At 42.5% G+C, this 25650-nt stretch overlaps 1 protein-coding gene across 1 annotated transcript; it reads right to left on the reverse strand.

Annotated features, from left to right (window-relative positions):
• Window positions 1-325: 325 nt before the first annotated feature.
• Window positions 326-25425, reverse strand: PSME3IP1 (proteasome activator subunit 3 interacting protein 1). The gene is made up of 7 exons (XM_050922801.1): window positions 25402-25425; window positions 15933-16073; window positions 15621-15719; window positions 11406-11528; window positions 5767-5899; window positions 3633-3694; window positions 326-1096 (listed from the first exon to the last, which is right to left on the reverse strand). The coding sequence occupies exons 1-7, from the start codon at window positions 25421-25423 to the stop codon at window positions 879-881; spliced, it is 798 nt and encodes a 265-aa protein (XP_050778758.1). The 5' UTR covers window positions 25424-25425; the 3' UTR covers window positions 326-878.
• Window positions 25426-25650: the final 225 nt, after the last annotated feature.

A 25650-nucleotide genomic window follows, 5' to 3' on the forward strand; every position in this document is an offset into this window, starting at 1 on the left:
AGCCTTGAGCAGAGGGGGTGAATATTAGATCCATCACCCACAGGTGTCTTTAACAATTGAGGTTTGGCTGAATAGTTTTGCTTTGGTCAGGTAGGAAGACCAGTGGTTTGCACTAAACAGCAAGACTTGATTTTTCAGACATCTATGCTCTGGGAAGAGCTCCATTCAGAGCGAGGGTCTTGTGTTGCTGCCTCTTCTTACTTCGTAGGGTGCTGGCACGTGATGCTTTTTGATGTCATTGATGGCAAGGGGCTGGGCACAGTAGAAATTGCTTAATGGAACAGCCTCACCAATGAATTATGAATGGTGAAAGCCAAGATAAAAATGCATTCAGAATTTCTTTAATCATGTCACACAAACTTCTCTACAGTGTCATGGCAATCTACATTTCCACCATCTGCTTGATTTTATTCTGCCACCACTTCTCAAATACAGAATAAAAAGTGACATTTTAAAAACAGAACACATGGCCATTTTTACAAGCCTTTGGTGCTGCAAGTGAATGCTTTAGCCTCTGGTCATGACAAAACAAAACCCATCTTCAATCACCAGGAAAATCTTTCTTTCCATAAGAACTTTAAAAGAGAAGGCTTTCTCCTGCATTCCCCCCACCCCGCATCTTAGTTACAATAGCAGTATTTTCCCTCAATGTTTTAGAGTAGAAACCTATCAAACAGGCTCGTATGCACCTCAGAAATGGAAGAAGCTTTGGGGAAAGAGAACATCAGTTGATGATTTTGGTATGATGTGAGGGTACCCAGAAGGTTAATCTTGAGAGGTTAGCTAGGAAGGGTATCCTAGGGGAGAAAAGATGCATCTTTTGCCCTCTAGGGCATAGGCTATCTTTCCAAGCTACACTGACATGGAGGGATTTTATGTTATGGCCCATCAAAGAAATTGTTGCTACGAAAGACCGAGGAGACAATCTTTCCGGTGGAGTTAATAGTGCCTTCGCTATCTGAACTGGACTCAGAATCGCTGCTTCCCGAGTAGGCGCCAAGGCCTGGGAGGATACCAATGCACACAGCTGCGGAGGGGCAGTGGACTGCAGAGCCACTCATGGAGCTGCTCCCGAGTGGAACACAAGCTGGCTTTTCTGAAAGACACATTAACAAATCATTGCGCTCTTCAAAAAGCAAGAGCATGAGCCACACGTAGCTTTTAATCAGAGAGCATAACCAGATGCTATTCATATACTACTGCCACTTGAACATTGTACTTACCTAATATAGCTAAAGCAGCTTTGCTACACTAAGGGCTGGTCTACACTACGGGGGAAAATTGATCTTAGATACGCAACTTCAGCTACGTGAATAACGTAGCTGAAGTTGAAGTATCTAAGATCGAATTACTCACCGTCCTCACGGCGCGGGATCGATGTCCGCGGCTCCCCCTGTCGATTCCACAACTCCATTCGGGTTAGTGGAGTTACAGAATCGATATAAGCATGTTCAGGGATCGATATATCGATCCCCGAGCAATCGATTGTAACCCGCCGATATGGCGGGTAGTGAAGACGTACCCTAAAACTTCCTCCAGTAGGAAGGACCGGCGCCCCAAGCTTTTCATTACTAGTCAGTCCGGGCCTGGGAAGGCAGTATTTCCTTCTAAGACCATCAATTGGATACATTCCATGAACACTAAATGGTTCTGCTTCGTATATTTGCCACGTAATAACTGGGTTGGGAGAAGGCCTACTCGAGCAGTGGAATAAAGCAACGGCTCGAGCACTCCACAGCTGGTTAGCTTTTAGAATGCTGGAAACAGTTAACTGAACGGCTGACGTTTCAGAATGTGCCTTGGGGTGTAGTTAAACAGCTTACTTCCATGCTGGCTGCAGTGTCTAGATAGTAAAAGCGATTCTCTCTTGGCAATAGCAGCCACAACAATGAAGACTGGAATTCAGCTTGATTCCACTTCCTTTTTTTCTGGTTGCCCATAACTTTCTCAAACACATTTGTCTCAGGCTGAAACTTCCTAGGCCAGTCCACTGCCCAGAAGGGGAGTAGTTCTGATTTTGGTCAACCCTCCTGATGACCTGAGTGCAGGTCCCATTTTCCCCATTGCTTTGGATGACAAAACTAGTTCCCAGCTAGCTCAAGGACGGCTGAAGGAAGACATGTCTAACTTAGCTTCCTTTGTGCATCTTACTAAGATTTGAAAAGCAGGGAAATCAGTAGTTTAAAAGTTTAAATTTGACCACTTTAGGCATGAACTCCCCACTCCCCCACCCCCTTCTTAAGCATACTCCTGCTGTGAGCATCTCTTTCCATGGCCTGGTCTACACTTGGGCGGGGGGGGGGGTATCGATGTAAGATACGCAGCTTCAGCTACGGGAATAGCATAGCTGAAGTCGACGTATCTTATTTAGACTTCCCTCCCATCCTCACGGCACGGGATCGACAGCTGCGGCTCCCCCGTTGACTCCACTACCACTGCTCGCTCTGGTGGAGTTCTGGAGTCAATGGGGAGCGCATTCGGGGATCAATATATCACGTCTAGATGAGACGCGATATATTGATCCCCGATAAATCAATCGCTACCTGCTGATCCGGTGGGTAGCCTGGACATACCCTATGGGTGAGGCCAGTGGAGCTGTAAGCTCCAAAAAGCAAAGCACTCACACGTGCAGGTAAGGATTAGTTTGTTAACAGCTGCTCAGCCTACATTCTGCATAGGAAGAGCTGCCAGGTCAAGTAGCCTTTAGCATAGGCCCAGGACCAAGGGACTTTCAAGTCTTGTTGTTCAAATTGTAAGTTCCCCAACACCAAACAGTTTTGGATTCTCCTTTAAAAAAACAAAAGCCAAAACCGAGCAGTAACGAAATACTGAGCACTCAGGGAAGGCAATTCCAAGCATTAAGGTCCATTCACAAAGTTCACCCCACCACAGGGCACATACTTGGTCAGGATATTATTTATTTGGACACGTCATGTGGTTGAGTTATCTTAACTCCTGGGATTGCCCAGCTCGAGTAGTTAGAATTTCACTGCTACCTCATTTTGCACCAATGCTACCTTTTGTTGGCAGTTGTGTTTACATAGGCACTACAGATTATAGTGCTTGTGTGGCAAAATTTTATGAAGCTTTATTTTAAAAAATCTGAAGTGAAAGGGAACTAAACTGCTAGGGATCCTGTGTTCATCCCCCTGAAAACTGGGGCTGCTATCAGACTCTGTACATGAATGGTCATTTTCCATACAAAAGCAAAATATCCCTTGGCTGTTTGCAGAGAACTCCATAGCCCAGACCAATGGCCCTCTACGGTCAAACAGTAAACCTCCATGGTGGAGCCTTGCCTTAATCATGATTGCACTGCTGTAAGTTCCTAAATGGCTGCCAGGTTTGTCCTGCCCAGAACAAAGGTATTTAGGTACCTATCTCTGGGAGTTAGGTTCCTAAATATCTCTGAGGCTTTGGGCTTCCAAAGCCACAATGACCATCTATTGCTTTGCAAAGCATTTGGAAATACTTGGGAGTACTATGAAAAAAAAATCTATATGCAACACAGTCCAATTAGTTTCAGTCTTGGAGAAAGATAAGAGCCCTTATAACAAATAACACTGGCAAATAAGTTATGACTTCCCAGATATAAACCACTCTACATATCAAACTCCAAGGCTAGAACACACCTTGATTCTTGTCATTGTCGGTGTCTAGTTTCAGTCTCTTCACACTGTTACCGCCTTCTGAACTGTAAGAGAAAGTGGAGTCACCTAGTTTGTCAGAAAACAGTCACTTTATAATTGCAAAAATCATAAAACTACATTTGCCTTGAATGCCAAAGAGAATTCCAGCCCACTACCTTGATAATTTTGTTGCTAGTTGGGAAGGATCACTAGTATCCAGACATTCAGCATACTGCCTACTCTGTATTGCCATCCCTTGCCAAGTTAGGCAGTAGAAATCCAGATCTAGGAATCAAAGCCAGGTCTCTTGTATGGGAACACAGCATTAGTGGCTGGGCTGCCAGCCTAGCTGAGACTATTAACCTTGAAACAGTGAAGAATTTGTGTGCAAGAAAACCCCCCAAATAAGTTTGCATCTCTTTATACTGAGAGACAGCATTCATCTCACCAAGAGAATACAAGCCTGCTTACAAAAGATGGGATCTTCCTTCAGATCCGTCACTTCTGTACTCCTCCAAATGCTTCTGATTAGAAAAATCATTCCAGTCACCCCTTCGCTAGTCAACTCTCCTGTAGAGAAGTGCCTGCTATCCCTGAGGGGGGATAGCACATGGGCAGAGCAACTGTCTAAGTGGGAATTGTTAAGCAACATTATGTAGCACACCAGCAGTAAATGTGAAGATGTTTCCCCTTGACTGAGGGGACAGTGAAGCCTCTCCCTGCATCAAAAAGTTAGTCACAAAATAAACCTGCAATAATACATGTCCATTTATTGGCAAGGAAAGTCTATAATGCCTAGACAGATGTTAAATCGAGGCATCACTTAATCTCAGCTAGCCTGAAATAGAAGAAAAAAGTGACTGACTTCATAAACGTCTTAATGTCAAGGCACTGACATGTCAATTTTGAAACTCTTTTCAAATAGATGCCATCTGCAGCCATCAGATATGCCATCAAGCAACATGCCAGAAATTGCTGCTTAGATGCCAACGGCTAGGGAGAAAAATAGCTCTTTGGGTGCCAGCTAGTATCCAAGTTTTGTTCCCTTGTAAAAACCGGTCCAAGTTGTACATCATGGATTGGAAGAGGAGTTTTGAGATATCCCTGTACTGAATTTACCAAAGCCAGCTTCCTAGATTATGGGTTACTATTTCACTGGGGACGAAATACTCACTACAAATCAGAAGCCTCTGAAGGAATCTCCTATAACTTCAACTACAACCAAATTCAATCACCAATTTACTTCTAGATGCTAATTAACAACAGTCATTGTTATCAGATGGACGGTTTGATTGTCTTTGGGAAGTGAGGCTAGGTCTGTGCTGCCACTAGTGGTGTAATTTGCAGTTCATGTAAACATACCTGTGGTAGCTTCAGTCTAGAGAGCTCGCTAAGACAGCCTTGAGGATGCAGCAGAGCTAGCTAGCCATGTGAATACATACCCAGGGGGCTTGCACAGCCCACAGTGCCACATCCTCACTGATCATTTTAGCAAGCTAGCCAGAGTGGGTGTGTCTATGTGAGCTGCAAGTCACACTTCTGGTTGCACTTCCGTAGCCTGCACACACGGTCACAGTCCAGTTCCTACAGGACAGTTGTTCCCATTACACAATATTGTAATGGGTAGCTAAGATGGGAGTCTCAAAGAAGTGAAACAGTGAGTGGGCCACTGACATAAAACTGCCCTATCCCTTGGGAGGCGAGGGGTTTGCAACCATGCTGTCAAGCCAAACTGGTGGAGAACAAGAGAAGCTTGCACATTACCCTCAGGAGCAGATTGTCCCAATGAGTTACACCAAGAGTCAAAATTATGCAATTAGGTATCAATAAAACAAGCTGACGTGATGCAAATCATTTGACTCAATACAAGTGGCATGAATAAGATTGAAAATGGGCCATTTTCAGATCCAAATATAGGATTTAATGACACTGACACCGTCTGAGATGATTGAAGCCTTGTCTGGTTGAATCATTAGTTTCTCCACAGTCTGGGAGACTTACAGAAACACGCTAATCCCCCTCCCTTTGCTAAAGTTCACACCTCTGACAGTCTCCCAAAGGCAGCTTTTGGCCTGCCTCACTCCATACTGCTAACTCCGTTCCTTTCCTTGTGAATCTATAGAGGTGTGAAACTAACCTTCTGTGTTTCACAGCTCCTGCCAACAGCTTTGCCTGAGAGAACTTGTTCTTGTTTTCTACTGACTTCACAGTGAGTTTCTTCTCTGATTCCTTCTTTGGGTCCGTGCTGACGCCCACTTTGGCGAGAGTGCTGTGAATTAACAGTTAAGGATCAACCAGGATGTGCGAGAGGACAGTTCCTCTGCATTACATTCAGTCTGGCCTGCTAACGCTGATGCGGGTTCATTCACAGCTTGAGGGCCTCATAATCCTGTGCAAGCCTGTTGAATGGCATTAAGCAGGTATCTCATGCCAGCAGCGTGAGACCCTTACCCTCAGGAGCTGGCGCAGGTGTTCCCATGCCAGGCTTGTTCCTGGAGGACTCGCTGGCAGAGGGGAATGCAGGCTATAGTGGCAGATGCATAGTGGGAATTCTCCTCAACAGCTACTTCAGGATAGCAAGGAAAGGACTTTGTACTGGGCCAACAAGCAGTGCTCTTGGCACCAGAGGAGCTACCCTATAGGCCTGTGTCCTCTCTTGTTTTTAAAAAGCTTGGGAAAGGTGGAGGGTGCAAGGGGAAAAAAGTGCAAGCACAAGATGACATGGGACCTCCTGTCACCCCATGGGCCCAGAAACTTGTTACAAACCAGCCGTTTCCCAATCCAACCTTTCTGAAGGAGAGAGAATTAATTAGTGGGCCAAATTCTCCTCCTCACTTTGCAACCATGCAGCACCAGGAGAATTCATCCCACTCGGTCTACCATAAAACAGAACAAATTAGCCTTACATATCACAATGCCTTCTTAAAAATTCTCTCCTCCCTTTATGCTGGCCTCATTACTGGTCACACAGCAGGCTCCTTACTTCACGGACAGTCTGAAAATTAACCCTGCCAGGTTGGAATGTGGTTGGACTAAGAGTCAACCAGACCTCTGAAGAACCAAAAAGCTAGAGTGAGGGAATCTTCTTTCTTACAGAGAATTTTGTAGCAGTTTGTCCTCAACATGTGGACAAGGCAGATGATGATTTGTTTCAATGAGACTGTAAACTCTTTGGAGCAAGGATTGTGTGTACCTGTGCATGGTGAGCACCCAGTATAATGGGGGCCCTGAACACAATTAAGGCCTCTGCGAACTACTAATGCAAAAGATCGAGGGCCCAGAAGTTCCCTTCCTCAGTGAAATACAGACATATTGGCTGGTCAAGTACAAGTGCCTTAAACCTGTCTGTCCTCATATACAAGTAATAAAGTAATAATCTTAAAGGATAGGTCATCCCATAAAACATATATTACATTTTCAAATGCCCCGCCATGCCTTATAAGCACCACAACCCTGTTAAGAACGACTCTGCCATAGAAACACACATTCTCTTTGGCCTAATTTCTCTTCTGTATGCTGCCCCCACTGTTAACGAGTAGCATCACATATCAGTTCCAGCAACGCCCACAGAGGAAATTAGTAGCATATAACAGAACATTTGAAAGATGGGATGCAGGTGCAACCCATAACAAAGTAGGCAAGTCTGGATAGGCCTCAAGGGCTGGCTTTCGGATGTTAAGCCACACCCAAGAGTCTGCAGAAACACTACCTGGTTCTCTTCCTATGGATAAGTCCAGTTTGGCAGCAGCTGGGCTGATAAAGGACCCATTGGAAAAAATAACCCCCTCTCCCACCTCCCCCATTTCCTTGCTGCTACTAGTGCATTACTCTGGTATTTATGGGGACCTGAAAAACCTTCTGGAAAGTTTTATAATTGCACCTACAAAAACAGTGTAACCTACAAGTTTACAAATAAAAAAAAAAATACTCTAACTCCAGTATCAGTTCCTTCTTTGACTACAATTCCCTGAAAAAAGCGGACAGCACAAATTCATATAATGACACAAAAATCTGAGTTGCCCAAATAAGTAAAAGACAACATCAGCTGTTTCAGGGAAGACACAGGACACAGTAAACTTCAAACTTGGCAGGTCATGTCAGTCAAGTGGCAGCAGATGTGCAAATACTTTCTTTTAAAGTGTATTTACACACATACTTTGGAGATTTTGAACATCTATTTTAAAGCTTTGTTTTAGGCTTTCTAGTTCATAATGTGGGTCATTCCTTATTTGATTTTTCCAGGGACATAATTACTATCAATAAGCCAGTCTGTCATATTTGTGATTTTCTCCCCCCCTCTCAACAAACTAAACAGCCACTAGTAACTGTAGCTGCTAAGTGACTTTTTTTTAAAGGCATGGAACAATGGTGCCATCCTGTGGCCACTTGCAGTAATAAACGCTCTCTCTAGCCAGGCAGAACCTTTTTAAAAGTTTCATGTTGCAACATGTGGTTCTTTTCACTTATGTTAGCGAGGCTGGCTCCTCTTATCATATTTCTATTGCTGTATTATACCTGAATACGAGGCTAGCTAAAGCCATTATGAGCAAGCTGAAGTGTAATTTCTATCTACAGATTCCATGGCAAAGGATGCTATTTTGCAAACATTGCAACCCTACCTCCAAAATCCTCAGCCCACTAACTAAACATCCATTTGGAGAGACTGATACACCCATTGCTGGTTTTAGCTCAATTAGTTCTATGGGCAGAAGTTCCCATAGCTGGATTGACATTACAAGCAAAATTACTTTTCCTTCCCACAAAGCTTTGTAAAACATATGTACAGAGCCTTGTGTTAATCCTGGATACAAGCATGAAAACAGTTGTCCTACAATATAGTTTAATGCTAGCATTATGGGAGAGATGACTAGCAGGACTTCCTTTCCAGAGAACTCTAAGATTATATGGATATTTCCCCTCTCATGCTTTTCATTTGTCTTTTGTCTAAATAGATGGCAAGCGCTTCCTGAAGGATCTCTCTCTCGGTATGTTTGTACTGTCTCTAGCACAATGGGCCTTCATCTCAGCTGGGGCCTCTAAGGCTACTGTACTACAAATTAGTAAAGCAAATGTGTTTAGCTTTGCTAACACTAATTTACCAGTGTTTACAAAACTATTTCTAAGAAGCATAAAAAATAATACAGGCAGACAACTAAAAGTTCTTTATCAGAGAAAAAATGAGTAGTCACTTCTGCAGTACAGAAGCAGCAATGTTTAATATACACACCCCTACAAACATCACACACCCTTAAGTTTTGCTTTGTGTTGAACAGAACAGAGCATTAAAATACAAACCTGAATTTTACTTTTAAAAAGTAAAAAATGGTTGAGATTTCAAAGCAATGTAGAAAGAACGAGGAGTACCTGTGGCACCTTAGAGACTCACAAATTTATTTGAGCAGAAGCTCAAGACTAACACGGACTATCACTCTGAAACCTGTCCCAAAGCAATGTAGGCCATTTAGACACATCTTCCATTAAAAGTAAGCATCTAAATCCTCTAGAATGCTTTGAAAGTCTCAACCATTGTCTGTAGCCAATATGTATTCATGACTATCAAGTTATGAGCTATAAGACAATGCAATTAGTTATTTCAGTTTTCCTAATACATCTGCACGCCTCGAGCTAGCACAGCCAGGTAACCCTCAGTCTAAGTCAAGCTTAATTTTAGAGAAACCCAGAACATTCACAACTTACCTAGAGACAGAATTAGTTAAAGCAGCACCCATAACTGGAACCCTTTCCCAGCGTTAACCGTGGGCTTTGGGGGTTATGAGCTGGCCATTTCAATTCCCACTTCAGGCAACATTTTATCTGACAAACTACACCTGGAATCCATTTTTTCTTTTAAAATTACTTTCAAGGTCTAAGCGTGTTAAATCATTCGGATACAGTTTCATAGGGTGGTGTCACCTTTTTCACCTATTACAGTGCATACATGGAAGGAGGATATTTGAGCCACCTACTGATCTTGGTCTGTGCTATGGGCTGGTGCCTTTGCGTAGCTTAAACTGAATGTAATGCTGGGGAAGTCTGATGGAATGACCAAAGCAATGTTTTTGATCCACTTCTTTTTGACAGGAAGGACTTAAGGGCAGGGACAATGGCATCCTACCATAGTCACACACTTCCTAATAATCCATTTACATCTCACACTGCAGAAAGGATCTTCCATTTAAAATTCCATGCCACCATCTAAAAGTAGCTTAGCTTAAACTTCAAGATGGGCCACTTGGAGTTACTCAATCTGCCAGGAAACTGAAACAAGATGCTGAAAATTGCATTTGCAATTTTCATGCCAAATATGGGGTGGAAGGCTAAAAATTTTCATTGACAGTATCAATAAACTTAGGACATGGATTCTACAATTTGTAGTATATAGCAAGGCCTGTCAATGCAAAAACAGATGATACTTTAAGGCTGTAAAGGCTGAGCTTACTGATACCTAAAACTCTGGAAGATACACTGCCCAGTAAGGTCAGGGGTCAATTACTTAGCTAAGACTCCTTCTAGGCTAGCATGATTCACTGTTGGACTTGTTTGACCTGGCTAGTGCAGTCAGCTCTATGCTGTGGAAGCAGCTGCCATGCACATCCCAATATTCAGCACACCCTGAATAAGCTGTGGTAGAAACTAAATATATCCCGTGAATCATCAGTCCGAATAGATCGAAGGAAACATCTATATGCAAACGTGCCCGCTATGTCCCACATTAAGTTTTGTGATTTCTAACTGTACTCGCATCATTTACAAAAAGAGGAGTTGGGGCGGACTGGCACATCCTACCAAGTTAGATGTTGGCGGTTCCCATCTCATGGATAAGCGATGAATTTCCAATAAAATATTATCTTAGGACATCTTTATATAAAGCCAGTATCAACCTGATTCTCTCCCCACTTTATTTTCCTACTTTATTCCTTCTGTGTGGAGTTTGACCCACCTTGTTCTGCCTTGAGCCTCCTCTAATCCCCCTGCTAACTTTCACCCAAGTGTCAAAGTCTGCACATCACCCACGATTACTTAAGCATAATGGGCATGATCATGACCAAACAGAAAGAGAGGAACCATCAGCATCTTGGTAGATGAGAGGAATCAATTCTCTCCTTTCAACCTTAAAGGCAGTCGTAACTAGCTCAATGCTTTGCCATATGTGCAAGCCCAAGCCCAGTCTGAGGCCCTGAGATTGTTCCCAGCGTGTTGGTCTGGCGCAGGATAGAAACGCTGAACCCTCAGGCTGGGAGAAAAAGAGCATCCCAAGTTGCACTTCTCCATGAACAGCCTTAAATATCGCAAAAGCAATAGAAAGACAATAATTCAATAGCTACTTCAACCAGTTTGGCTATTTTAAACCTGTCAATGTACATCTGAAGAAAAAAAAACAGCTTGGTGAAAGCAGATCTGCTTTTTAAACTAGTGCAGGATAAAGCAGAGGTTGCAAAAAGGGAAAGCCCATCCTCCTCTATACATCCTCCCTTTCTATCCTTGTAGCAGTGTGAAATATCAGAAGATAACAGTAATTAGAAGGAAACAGGAGTGCACAGAAAAATTTTGAAGACATGACCAAAAAACCTGAGATTCTGAGATATCCAAAATAAGAACAAAACAAAGCACTTCAGAGGCAGATCATCATCATGTACACTTCTGTGTAGAAAACTACTTTGCAGGAAAAACAAGTGTGTGGACATCAAAGTCTGATTGCAGCACAACCCAACTGTAGCTCCCTGTCTTATAACCTTCTACTCAGACCAGTGGCGAATCATTTCAATGCAAAGGATATTCTGTATTCATTTAGTTCTTTCAGATCATCTTCTCTTCGTTGCTTTTCTATTAGCGCTTGTTGCCGAGACACCTCATCGAGGAACTTTGTCTCATCTTCATCTAAGCCTCTTACCATATTTTCTGAATAAAGCAAAGCAAAAATTAAAAGCCATTTAAGAAACTGGTAGAGTGGAGGACCATGCAACAGTACTTTTCATCCAAGGATTTCAAAAGGTAGATAATCATCCACAGGTATTTTACAGGTAGCATCTATAGTGCCACTAAAGCAGAGAGGGGAAGCGATCACTGGTAGGGTAGGAAGTAGTACCCATGGCTACTATCAATTCTCTCTTCTAACCAGTAGATCATGCTGTCAGTTTGAAACAAAAAAAAAAAGTAAGCATATATCAGACCCTTCAAAAAACAAACCACCCAAAAATCAGCTTGTTTTTCTAACTAATGAGAGAGAACAAACTTCTCCAGGCTAAAGATTTTCTAATCAATGGGTTTCCAGATTAGCAAAGCTGAGCTCCCAAATATATTCAAATCCAGGGCTTGTCTATACTCAAAATGCTGCAGCTGCACTGCTGAAGCACTTCAGCGTACTACCTATGCCAATGGGAGGTAGTTGGACGAATTCTCCAATCAACTATGCGCTGTGTACAGGGGAACTTAGGTCAGTTTAACTCCATGGCTCAAGGATGTGGATTTTTCACACCCCTGAGCAACGTAGTTGTGCTGACCTAATTTTCTAGTGTAGACCAGGCCTCAGACACATGTTTTTGAACAAAGCAAACACATACTCAACCACATTTATAAACACAGTAAAAGCTAAATTAGCTAAATGTATCATGTTTAGCTATCGGTGTATTAACTCTCTAAATTTCCATTCTGGTATCTTATGTGCTCTTCCAAATAGGGTACAGATAGCTTTTTAGAAGGTTCTTTAAATCTCTTGTTATGCAAAGGATAATCACTCCATCAAAGCCACACATTATCAGAGAGCTAATGAAAGGCTTAAAAAAAGCAAAGCCTGCAGTGTCTGTGGCCAGACCGAAAATTCTCTTCAGTTACAGCAACTGGCCAAATTTCACTGGTTTTAGCTTCATGAAGGTTTAATTCCTCAAGATGATTTTTAGGACCTTACACATTTAAGGGTCCTATTTTGTCCTCAGATAAAAGTCCCACATAACTTCAAAAGGCAGGGCCTGAAAAATCTGATGAGTGGCAAACTTCAGGAAGGGTGGGGCCTCAAAGTCAATTTTGTTGAATGTAAGGCTTTAATTTTAAAAGTTCCAGTTCTTACAGTTGTGAAGAATATAGTACTGCTCCCTGAGTCTCCAGACCGATAGTCTCCAATGTGTCTGCTACTGCTCAGAGTTTTCCTCAGAAGCAACAGCAAGTGATAAGACACTTCACTGGTCCCATTCTGACTGACTGCATGAAACTGACAAGAACCTTAGTTTTACTCAGCAGGAGCTTGGTATATACAACTATAAGCAGCAGCTGCCAAGGCAGTAGTGGTTGTTCCTAGATCTTACTGGTATCGCTCTCCTATGAGTCAAAGTTTGTCTGGTACGTGAGTCTTCTGAATAAACTTCTTAAACTCCAATCAAGGGCAGCATTTAGCCCCAAGATAACTGTCTACCAAAAATATATATAGCTTACCAATGAGCATGTTGAAAAGAATGGGTACTTTTCCCCAGCATTATCAATCAACAAGATATGTGTGTCAACAGCACTTTCCTTTCTAGTCAGCCTACTCCTGCTACCCAGTGCAGTGATGCATCTCAGTCCAATATTTAAGCTATATTGAATTTTTTTCTGAAATGAAATTGAGCTGTCACAAATACAGCATAATTGGGCAAGAGAAACAAGCTGGTTTAGATATGAGACAGCTACAAGAAGCCTTTCACCCCTAGGTCACTGCTGACAAACTAGCAGCTATTTGGTGGCCAACATGAAATGATCTGGTTGTCTGTCAGTTCCCAGTAGAATTGTTTTTTGTCACAATTGGCATCTTTGATAGCAGTGTCAACACAGGTACCCAGGACTGAATCTTAATGGAAACTAAATTCTTCTCTTCCATGTAAAGACTGTCCCACTGGTATTGGGTTTGAGGGATGTCCATGGGGAAGAATGAGGAAGCTTGCATAGCTGCTGCCCTTACTATATGTGTACTGTGCCTTATACAACTTTTACCAGCGCTGCATTCATTCAAGACCTCAGAAGGGAGATTGCTTCCAAGCACACAAACACCTCTGCGCTCAGCACTGTTCAGAAGGGAAACAGAGCACAATGACAGTTCAGCAGAGTTGTAGTAAAGCTTTTAAAAGCACCAGAGTATTGGCAATGAGGTCTTTTTCTGGTTGTTTTAAAAGCAGCAAATCCTGTAAGGAAGTCTGATTCTGTGCAGTCCTAATATATCGCCTATATTCTGTCACTTACAATATGAGGTTTCCTGAACAACCAGAGAAGCAAGATACTGTTACTATGTTTATTTGTTCTATCTTCTTCCAGCTGCTTATATCTGCTTCATATATTGTATACACAAACACATAAAGTACACTGGGTATTTAAGAAACCATGTTTATGTTTACATTATAACTAGAACTACTCAAATTAAATTACAGAATTTTGTTAGAGTCCAAAGCATTTTTCATTTCATTGTGTTATGCAATGGCCCAATTTTCATTTTCTAGGTTTCCCCAAGGATTTTTAAAATGTTTAAAACAAGAATTAACTAGACTTGAAGAACAATCCCGCCATGTGACTCTGCCAACCAATCAAAATTGACAATGCAGAAAAATGAAAACCCCAAAAATCTATTTGAAAGACAGGCTACATTTTCTCATGAAGATTTCTGTTCAAGATTTTATTTAATGGAAAGTTGTTTTTTTTTTAAAAACTTTAAAAAATGTTCTGTTTTCAGAAGATGGCCAAATATTGATAAAATCTGTTTATTTCAAAAATGTTCAAACCTGCTCATTACAGCTAAGAATAAGTCAACATATGTGTATTGCTCTCAGGGCCAAATTCTGCTCTCATATGTCCACACAATTCCTATGAAGTCAATACATGTTGGGCACACGTATGGTAGAATGTGTGCCTTAATGTTAGACTTCCCCCTCACCCCACCCCACAATCTGTGTCAGGCCAACAGTCCCCCATAGTGAGGTAAATTGGTCATAACTCTCTGGAGCCACCAATACTGATTTTAAACCAATCAAGCCTTCCCATCATTCCTCTAAAAAGCAACTTCATTATGGACAGGATCCTAACAAGCACTAGAGATCAATTGCGCTATTCAAGGCAGTGAGCACCATGCATGGCAGTGCTGGTTCTAACAGAGCACTGTAACATTATGCATCTATTAAGGACGGAGAAAGAAAAATTTCATTTGATGTGGCAACAGCAGGGTAGAGATTTAGGCAGAATGTAATTACTCAAACTGGGGTTTGCCCAAAGCCTGAGCCTTGCACAGAGTACCATATGCTCTTTAAAGCACCTCAAGCGGTCAGGGCATCTCTTTTAAATGTCTGAAAGATTAAATCTCTAACTACTGTTTGTCCCCTTTCACTCTGGAGCACTGGTTCAAAAGAACAATCTAGAACGGACTCAGACATCATTCCTGTAGCACCTGACTTCAAGCTCTCTTACCCAACTTCTCACTTTTCCTTAGAACAGTGGTTCCCAAACTTGGTTCGCAGCTTGTTCAGGGTAAACCCCTGCGGGCCGCGAGACGTTTTGTTTACCTGGAGCGTCCTCAGCTCCCAGTGGCCGCGGTTCGCCGTTTAAACATTAGACCACTCCCCGTGGTGTTTTGTTTGAAGCACAGGATGGGGAGTCAGGAAAACTGGGTTCCATTTCCAGCTCCACTACTAATTCCAGCATCCTTCTGCCTCAGCTTCTTGAGCTGCATAATCTAATTCCATACTTCACAGGAATGTGAGTTTTGATGGACATTTTTAAGTAACTTTTAATTCCTTACATGCCAAACGCTCTCTTAATGCAAATAATTACTGTGCATATTTTAGGATCCACTGCAGAAGTACGATCCACGCATTTGATCATTTTCCAAGTGACCGTGATGTAAGAAACCAGTGCTTTGAAAAAGAACAAATAAGGCATCAGACAGGAAAGAGCTATCCATCTGGCCTCGTATCTCAAAGTTACCAAAGATGTGGCACTTTTCTGGGCTTCAGCTCAGAACAATAACTTGCTGGTGCTTACTGAATTTAAACTGCTCCTCAAACTCCTGCTGTTTCTTGTCTTTCTGTTCCTGGAGTCTTTCATATAGTGATCGTGGATCATACACCTCCTCTGGGCATTCTGAGAGACAGGAAGAGAGCAAGAGACAAGAACATACCTTAGATTATTTTTTTTATTATTTTTTAACAAGCAAGCATGGCTTTTAATCCCCCGCCCTCCCCTTAAAGCTTTTAAATAATCTCACAAGCATAGCAGCTGGTTCCTTTGATTTTTGTACAGACAGTTACATATTCTTTGGCTCTTTCCTGCAGTTACCAAACTATATCCCAGTACCTTCTGGGTCCTCAGGTTTTCGAACCTTCTCCCATTCTTCCTGTCTTCTCTTCCGCCGCTCATCTAGCTCCGATTCAGACACAAATCTTTTGTTAATTACAAGGTCAGCAGTGCCATCTCCTCCATCCATTGTGGAACAGCCTGTCCAAAAAAGATACATGGAAGAGAATACTGATACTGGAGGCCAGATTCCAGTTTCAGCTGCATAAGGAATACTAGAAATAGAATGTTGCACTTATGAGCAATACAGATCCTTCAAGATACATAGGGTATAGGAGATAAGAGTCTGACCCCACAAGCTGAAAAACATAACATTAAATATTAACTCAACATAAAAATGAACATAATTCACCTTGATTCCAAAGTGCCACTTGTAGGACACCTTTAGTAAGAGAGTGAGATCTATTACAGTCCATCAGAGAACCCAACTCAGTAACAGCAGATAGATACTAAACAGATACTATACTTTCTCTTGGTCAAAAGGGGATTAAAAAAACTTGTTAAAACAAACTGGTTTATAGAGAACCTCAAAACCATTTAAACAAGATACAGAAACATTTGCCTATTTCAGGCAGGCAAGGCTGTCCAACACTGCCCATTATAAACCCTACTTTTAGTTGCTTATAAAGCTTTGCCACGCTTCAACCATTTGGGCTGAAATTTTCCATGCCAAATGTCTGACTCATGTAAATATTTTGTTGTTGTTTTTAAATTTCAGCCAAAATGCTTCATCTGTTTCCAAGGATGAGGTGATCCGATAATTTTTTTTCAGTCTGATTTTCCCCTCCTAAATCTAGGAAACTGCACACCAAAACCTATCTTAAAAGAACATTAATGTTGCTATTGTCAAGCACTCAAAAGTTAGGAAATGCCACAATTAAGACTGCCTGTGGGTTAACAACACTGCAGACAGGAGTTTAAGGTACACTTTACAAAAAGACATTTTAAAATGTAATCAAACTATTTCTGTTTATATTCAGGGTTTTTAAATCCATTTATGAAAAAAAAAGTTTTGGACCAAAGATGACCCTGCTAACCCAGCCCCTAAAACTGACACATGAAAGTAGTCTCTTCCTACGTCTCAGCAAAAATTTAAAAAGCAATCGATAACATTGAAATGAGGCTGCCTACTACTTAAACATCATTTTCTCTACAAAAATACAGTTCAGAACATTATGAATGTAACAACAAATTAATGAACGTTGTCAAAGAAATTAAGTCTATTTTATGGTGCATTATATATGCTCTTTGTTCATGTCTCACTGAATCTTGTACATTAACAAGTAATTCGCAATCGGATTTCCGACTCATTAGCACTAATTGAGGTTCTGCTATAGTTATCAGTGCCACTGTAAGACTGATGTCCGTAAGGAATTTCCTGTAATTAGGGCTTAGTTGGTTTCATTTTGAATAGAGGCTTTCCCAGTGACCAGCAGCAGTATTCAGTGACAACGGAGAGACACTTCCCTCCCACCCCCACCAGTTTTCACCCATACAAAAGTCACAATGCTTGGCCATCATGCAAGTGACATGCTTTACAAGTGTTAGAGTGATCCTCCTCGAAGAGAGTTAATTAACTTGACATCAAAAGTCCTACTCCCAGTTTAAACCCATGCAATATATTACAAGCCTCGAAGTTCAAGATTTATTCTGCCAATATAAAGTTATGCCCCTAATCCAGATATTTATAGCTCTGTATTCTAGAATGATACATAAAACTGATGCAAGTGTAAGATTGTTCATAGAATAAATCTGTTGCTATTACTTAGATCATGCCAGCAACATGCTGGGTTTAACCTCTGTGCTTCAATCTCCCCATCTGTAAAATGGACATAGTCCTGCTTTTCCTCTTTTCTAACATATTTTGGTGTCTACAGACGCAAACCATCATGTCAGTGCTAAGTATTCTCTATTTGGAGCCCAATCCTGCTTGCACTTAAACCCCTGGAAATAGAATCATAGAATATCAGGGTTAGAAGGGACCTCAGGAGGTCAGCTAGTCCAACCCTCTGCTCAAAGCAGGACCAATTCCCAACTAAATCATCCCAGCCAGGGCTTTGTCTAGCTGGGCCTTAAAAACCTCTAAGGAAGGAGATTCCACCACCTCCCTAGATAACCCATTCCAGTGCTTCACCACCCTCCTAGTGAAAAAGTTTCCTAATATCCAACCTAAACCTCCCCTACTGTAACTTGACCGAGCCCTCCTGAGTTCCTTTGGGGAGAGGTCAGCATTTCAAGATTAGGTAGGATCAGTTTAACACACCCTTCTCCTATCACTATGGGTTCAATCTTTTGAAGAGCTGAGCCTGATACCAACTTCAGTAGCAGTTGGCCGTTATCAATTTATTTATTATTTGTATTATAACAGCAAATACCAGGCCCAATGTGTTAGGTGCTGTACAAACACATGGTAGAAGGTAGTCCCTGCTCTGAAGAACTGACAATCTAAATAGACAAGACAAACATAGGCTTGTCATCCCCATATTTCAAATGGCAACATGAGGCAGAGAGAGATAAAGTAAGCATTTAAGAGAAACTACTGATTTGGGGTACCACATTTTTGGGTATACAACTAAAATATATACCTTAAAATAAGCCTGATTTTCAGCAAAAGCTGTGCGTATGCCTTCGGAAAATGAGGCCCTTTTAAGCTGTCTCAAGATGGGTACACAAAAATTACAAATCACTTAGGAAAGTTTAGGCTTAAATAAATTACCCAAAGACACACAGGAAACCAGTAAGGAGGGCTGGAAGTTGAACCTATGCCCCATGGGTTTGAGTCCAGGGCCTCAACCATAAGAACATCGTTCCTTCCCTAATACATGATACGTTCTTTTTATGGCAGCTGTTCCATCTCATGAATTCCTTTTGGAAAGGGATAAAGGATTTGGGTATGTTGGTGTGGTAGGGCATATAAGAATGTAGATGGGGTGAAGGGGCAGAGACTCAGGCTATACCTACATTTACGGCAGTATATGGAGTACAGACACTGCACACCCAGTGCAGTATAGATGGTGAGACACTGTTTAGGCAAGTAGAGCAGAGTTCTCTACACATCTGAACCCCCAGCGTATATACCCTACACAGTTCTCTACATGCCCAAGCAATGCCTCTTGCCCCTATGCTGCTATTTTTAGCAGTGCACTGTCCTGCTGCCAGAGCGTCTCTCCACCACAGAGAAAGGCTCCCCCTGGCCAGATGTGTAACTACATACTGCAGTGACAAGAGTTTAGCTGCAGACTGCCTTTCACTGCTGCATGTCATGCCTGTATTCTGTATGCTACTGCAATTTCATAAGGATTAATTGTCCAACCTAAGCGCATCACAATCCTAACAAAAATCAGTACGCTCAGAGGATCCTTTTACTCTAGGGAAATGATCTATGTACAACAGTTATCAAAAACCAGGTTCTCTCCTCAACTGGTGCCACAGCTTAACTGTGACTTTATGTAGGACAAAAGTGTTTTCAGCATCATTATGAAAAGCATGATGAAAACATGCTCCTGGTAGCCACATCCTGGAGTACAAAGATGAAATTGCCATTTAAAAATGAAAAATTGGATCATTTTCAACGTGACTTCCATTTTTCAGCAAGATAAGTTAGCATTTTTACCTTCAGAAAGTCTAGATATTTAGATGTCAGCCTATAATGAGGTTCACTCTTTCCCCTCTCTCTCAAAAACTAGGGGAAATACAACTAACCTGCATTTGTAATGCTGATGATGAAACGTTGCTTTTTACTTCTATTTATTGCTACTTAATGGCCTGTATATACTCAACAATTTTGAACAATCAGGAACGTGTACTAGTTTCTCTGCTTCCTCCTGTAAAATACTGAGAGGCTCACTCAGTGCTGTCATCTGGATGAGCTGCTGAACGATAAGTAAAGGAGATTCTTATGACAGGACTGACGCTTACGCAGTATTTATACTGATGGTTACTGTTAACTCTTCAGAACAAATGGCTGTCAGAGATTTTTTCCTCACTGCTGGATCCACTGTATTTGTAGTCAAAACATTTACTCTAGCCCAAGGTATCCCCACTGCTCTGTAAGCAGATGGGACTCTTATCTGACTAGGACAGCACCAAGTTGGGTGCAATCATTCCCAGGACCAGTGCTAGAGTTTTTCGCGCCCTAGGCACACGGCCATATCGCCGCCCCACGCGCCGCTCCCACGGCTCCGGTGGAGCTGCCGCAGCCATTTCTGCGGAGGGTCCGTTGGTCCGCAGCTCCAGTGGAGCTGCCGCAGCCATGCCTGTGGGAGGTCCACCGGAGCCGCGCGGGACCAGCGGACTGTCTGCAGCCATGCCTGCGGCAGGTCCACCGGAGCCGCGCGGGACCAACGGACCCTCCGCAGACACGACTGCGGCAGGTCCACCGGAGCCGCCTGCTGCCCCCTGTCCCCCCCGGCAAAATGCCGCCCCCCCGAAAATCCTGGTGCCCTAGGCGATTGCCTAGTTTGCCTCAATGGAAGTGCCAGCCTTGATCATTCCTCTTTAACTCTTCAGAAGTCCCGCCAAGGTGTACAGCAGGGATCTACTTCTGAGGTAGTAGGGGGGGGTTCTACCCATTGTCTCTGGCATTCTCCCTGCACCCTCAACACCCAAAATGGCATGCACCAAATCCGATCTCACCAGTAAAGTAACAAGAGATGAAAGGCAGGTATGAGAAATAAGTGAAGATTTTAAAGTCTCTCCAACTACCAAATTTTAAACAATTTAAACATTCTTTTAGTTCTAATTACCTCCCTCACAACTTTCACATAGAAAAATAGTGTATCAACTTCTGAACTGTTTTCTTTTCTAAACCTTTCAACAGATCTGAAACCTATAAGATATTTTTAGAAGTGCCTAGTTTAAAAACTTTATTTTAACCCTCCCACACACAATTGCTTCAAGATTTAAAGCACTGTCAGAGGGATTTCTTGGACCACACCTATTGATGTGGATTGTTGATATGGATTATATTTAAGGAACAGATCTACCTCATGCTCCCCATTTAATGTTCGACTCATAGCATAAAACAAAGCCATCAGTAATGGAGAGATAAGAGAACTGGCCTTCAAAAGCCTTGTAAATATATAACCCAGGAAAAGAAGTCTCTAATAGTCCCTCACCATCCCATGGCTGGATTTATTTCATACCTTCAGTATGACAGGCATGCTTGATTGTTAAGCATCTAACATCATTCACAATGCTTACATCAGAACAGAAAAGACCGGCAAGACTTGGAATCTAAACTTTGCACACTCAAGGCTCCTATTAAGTAGAAAAGTTAAGCACATGCATAAACATCTTCAGGATCAGGAGTTGGTCTGCAGGAATTGACAGCTAAAGCCTCCCCACTGGCTATAGGATTATTCTAGCCTTGATAACTTCCAGAAGATGAAGTTTGAAATATCACAATACTATACTGTTAAATTCTGCAGCAAAGAAGAAAAACAGATCAAAATGTGTCTGTTTAGGACAGCAGTCTAAATCCACCTCCCTCGCCCAGTATAATTTTGTTTCTATACTATGGGTGGATTGAAAGTTAAAAGCATGAAGGATTAGTCAACGGCAGTATTAGCTGCAAATTTCCATCCTATAGTGCATCTTGATAGAAACCTATGACATGGCATACGCCATCTCAGATAGTGGCTAATACCAGATGTTTCAGAGACAGACAGTCACAAAAAACATTGGGAAAGCTTCTTCCTGATATATTAGTTAAGAGATTGACTTATGCCCTGACACATGAGTTTCTCACTTCCAAACTCTTTGATATTTTTTAAAAAAAATCCTTACTAATGTAACTATAGCAATGTTCATTTTTTTAAACCCTGTCAAGCTGTTGGCCTCAGGGATATACTGAGGTAATGTGTTTCATAGGCTGAAAACAGTTCTTTGTATTCATTTTATATTTTCAACCTTTGTTTCGCTGAATGTCATTTGTTCTTGTTTTGTGAGAGGATAAACAAAAATGTTATTTTTATTTTTAACTCACGATGAATAAATTGAGACATCTGATGTGTCAGAGAAATAGGTCTGGCAAGATTTTCAAAGCTGGTTGCTGTTACTAAGCCATTAAGTTTTAGCCCAGTTTACTTAGCTAATAACTATTTTGATGTAACAAAACTGATAGTGTGATTCCAAGCCAGATATCGGTTTCATTTCCAGCTACTCAGTTACATGCGAAGTTTGTAAAGAGAATCCCTAACTAGGGAAACTTTAAAACTATCTACCATGGTTGGTAATACTAGTTCAGAAGGTGTATGAAATGCTGGGGCAGCCTTAGTGCGGAAAGCCTGATAGGTGCCACCGCCATTTTCATCATCATGCTACCCCAAACCTGATAGGTGCGAGTGCTAAAAACAGCGTCAGACACTTAAAGTAGGGCTCCTAAGATTACAAAACACTGGTGTTTGTAGCCACGGGACATTTTTCAAGGATTCTCATAGTGCAGAGAGGGCTAGCTTGTTCAAAACTCTAACTTAAGTTTGATCATCACTAGCTTTCTTACACTCATCTCAATCACAAAAGAAAAACAATCAGAACCAGTACTTTGCTCTGATACAGCACCTTTCATCTGATGATCTCAGAGCAATTTAAAAACATTAAAGAGACACCATCAATTTGAAATCTTATCAATTTACAAAAAGGTGAGACGTACTTCCCCCTGCCAGATTGTGCAGTCTGAATCACATTTGCCTATTTTTATCTCAAAAAAAAAAATTCTCCACACTGTTTCTGTGTAAAAGATCCACATAAATAGGAGAAACTCTCTGACAGAGTCAAGCAGTGAAAGTATCCCCCCATGTAGTGTTATAAAAGATTCCAAATAAAAAAAAAAATTGAAAAGTCAATTATAGTGTTTTGGGGGTGTTATTTGTAACAAGAGATAAATGTGTTGAGACAAAGGTGATTTTTAAAAAGAAACCTTGTGTCTCTTGGAGCACCACACCAGGAATTAGACAGTCAAGTTCACATTATGCAGATGGGGAAACTGAGGCACAGAGGTGCGGTGACTTGCTCAAGTCCACACGACAAATTAAAGGCAGAGCTTGACACTGAACTGTGAAATACTACCCCAAACCCTTGACTATCTTTCCTTCATAATGTGACTTATTTCACCAAGGTACTCACTTTCAGCTGATTAAACAGTGAAGCAGATAGGGCTTAAGACATCAACCTCTGCAGAATTTAGGCATTTATTTAAGAGAGTTTATTGTCCTTGAACAAAGAAAGCCTTCCAAATTTGAACTGACTGCAACCCCCAAAAAGTGTTATCTTCCCTAGTTTGCAGGCAGACAGCTTAAGGATCTCTGAAGCTTCTCAGACCTTTTCCCAAGTTCCAGTACAAGTAAAATGACTAGACTTCGATAAGTATTGCTGTTTCATTTCAGAACCCTCTGGGCAGCACTGAAACCTACAAGAATCACATCCATTTCACTCTATAGCTATTAGGAAAAGCTATGAGTAGCAGAGGACGCACTTTGCTGATGCCCCAGAGAACTTTATCAGCTTCCAACTATTAGATATCCAAACTGTCAGTAGTTGAGTGCCTACAAGCATTCTACCACCATACTTCCAAGGGTGCTTTGTTTTTGTTTTTTTTCATTTCCTTATTTAATTCAATTAAACCCACAATTTTTTTTTTTTAATAAATGTATCAGCAGCTGCCACAGAATCCCCAGGGCCATAAGAGCTTTGCCCTAGAATTTTGATCAAGCTTTGTTTTTGTAGGCAGGCAGGCAGAGCTCTCAGATCACAGGAATCTTACACATAAACACTATCCCCTTGGTCGCCAGAAAACCAAATACTCAGACTCAGCCTTTAAGGTCATAAGGGATCATCCCGATCATCCAGTCTGACTTCCTGCACATTGCAGGCCACAGAACTTGGACTACTCACCCACTCCTGTAATAGACATATATAACCTCTGGCTGAACTACTGAAGGAATCATCTCTGCAGGGATGTACTACTAATTTTGTCTTCATGCTAGCTCTGTTTATCAACAATCTAGTGAAGAAACTATCAGTTGTGGCTATGGTACATTGCTGTATGATTAGTTATTATGAACTACATGCACTAAATGTAAAGGGTTTTTCCATCCAGATTACTAAAGAAAAAGCACGCAGAGTGAAAAACTTTCAAAATGCAACACTTCTCTTCAAGATGTCCTTAACTCCATAGAGCTTAATGGGTGCCAGTCTAGGAACAATGCCTGAAACAGGCTACTGCTGTCATGGGGCAACTTGAAGAAGAAAGATAGATGTATTTACAGAACTCCACTTGTGACAGCTCTTCGGGAGGTGATGAACTATTACTTTTTTTTCCTGGAGGCTGCCATATGGCAGAATGAACACTTTCATTTTTTTAAAAATGTAATCCTATAGCCCTCATCATCCAGTTCTCTGGAGTAGAGTCAGTGTTTCCACTATACATGTGTCCGGTACTTAGCACAATAAATTCATAATCATCAACCTCTAGCTGCTTATGTAACACAAACAAATAATAGTCAACCTCACAGAAAACCTTCAAAATATCCTAAAGTGTACCAAAGTGATGTCTGCCCAAGCCTGAAGTGGCCCGATATCTGAAAAAGCTGTGAACTATCCTGTTTATCACAAAGTGGTGTTAACTCTGAATCCCTGCAATGCTGGTTTAAACATCAACTTTCCATTGTAGAGCCCAGGAAAAGAGGAGGATCTTAGAGAGAACTGCACCATCTTTCTACAGCAAGAGGCATCTGTTCTCAACTAGCCATACTGTGCCCTGGAACAACACCTTTACCTAGCTCACCCGCTGTTTAGCCCAAAGGGGAGCTGGCTTCCAAGGCAGAATGGCTCAGCTAGGGAGACACAAACTAACACACATCACCATACAAGAATCTGTAGCCTTATTCTCACCATCCCCTCCCTGCATCCCCACATTACAGCCACTTGGCTCCCCCCCACAGCCCTAACCCATCCTCCCCTTAATCCCCTAGCCTTCCCCAACCCATCCCCCTTAATCCCCCAGCCTTCCCCAACCCACCCCCAGCTGCCCCCTAACCTCCCCAACCCATCCCCCTTAATCCCCCAGCCTTCCCCAACCACCCCCAGCCGCCCCCTAACCTCCTCAACCCATCCCCCTTAATCCCCCAGCCTCCCCCAAACCATCCCCCCAGCCAACCCCCAGCCCCAAACCATCCCCCTTAATCCCCCAGCCTTCCCCAACCCATCCCCCTTAATCCCCCAGCCTCCCCCAACCCATCCCCCAGCCGCCCCCTAACGCCCCCAGCAACCCGGCTTTGCCCTACCCCCAACAACGCGGCCTCCCTCAGCAGCCCGGCCTCGTCCCCTCCCCGCATCCGTCCCCCAGGAGCCAGTTCGCCCCCAGCCCCTGCCCCAAGGCTGCCCCCGCCCCGCGCGGCGCAGACCCCCACCCACCTTCCCCTCGGCCGGGCCCCTCAACAGAGCAGGGCCGCTACAGCGAGCTGCGCACCATACCGCACCGCAGCCACCATTGACCCCGCGGGGCCCCGGACTGCTAGGAGCCACACCCCCCTCTCACCCCAACCAGCCAATCATTTGTCTCCTTCCTCTCACACGGCCACTACTAGCCAACTCCGGCTCTCGTTTTTTCTTGGCCGTCCCAACAACACGGCGGCGATTGGCTGATCTCGTGATGGGGCAGTGTGATTGGATGAAGTGGCCCTGGCTTTGGGCCTCGTACCCGGATTGGTGGGTTTGG

The sequence above is a fragment of the Gopherus flavomarginatus genome, chromosome 14, assembly GCF_025201925.1.
Source record: "Gopherus flavomarginatus isolate rGopFla2 chromosome 14, rGopFla2.mat.asm, whole genome shotgun sequence".
Classification (NCBI taxonomy): Eukaryota; Metazoa; Chordata; order Testudines; family Testudinidae; genus Gopherus; species Gopherus flavomarginatus.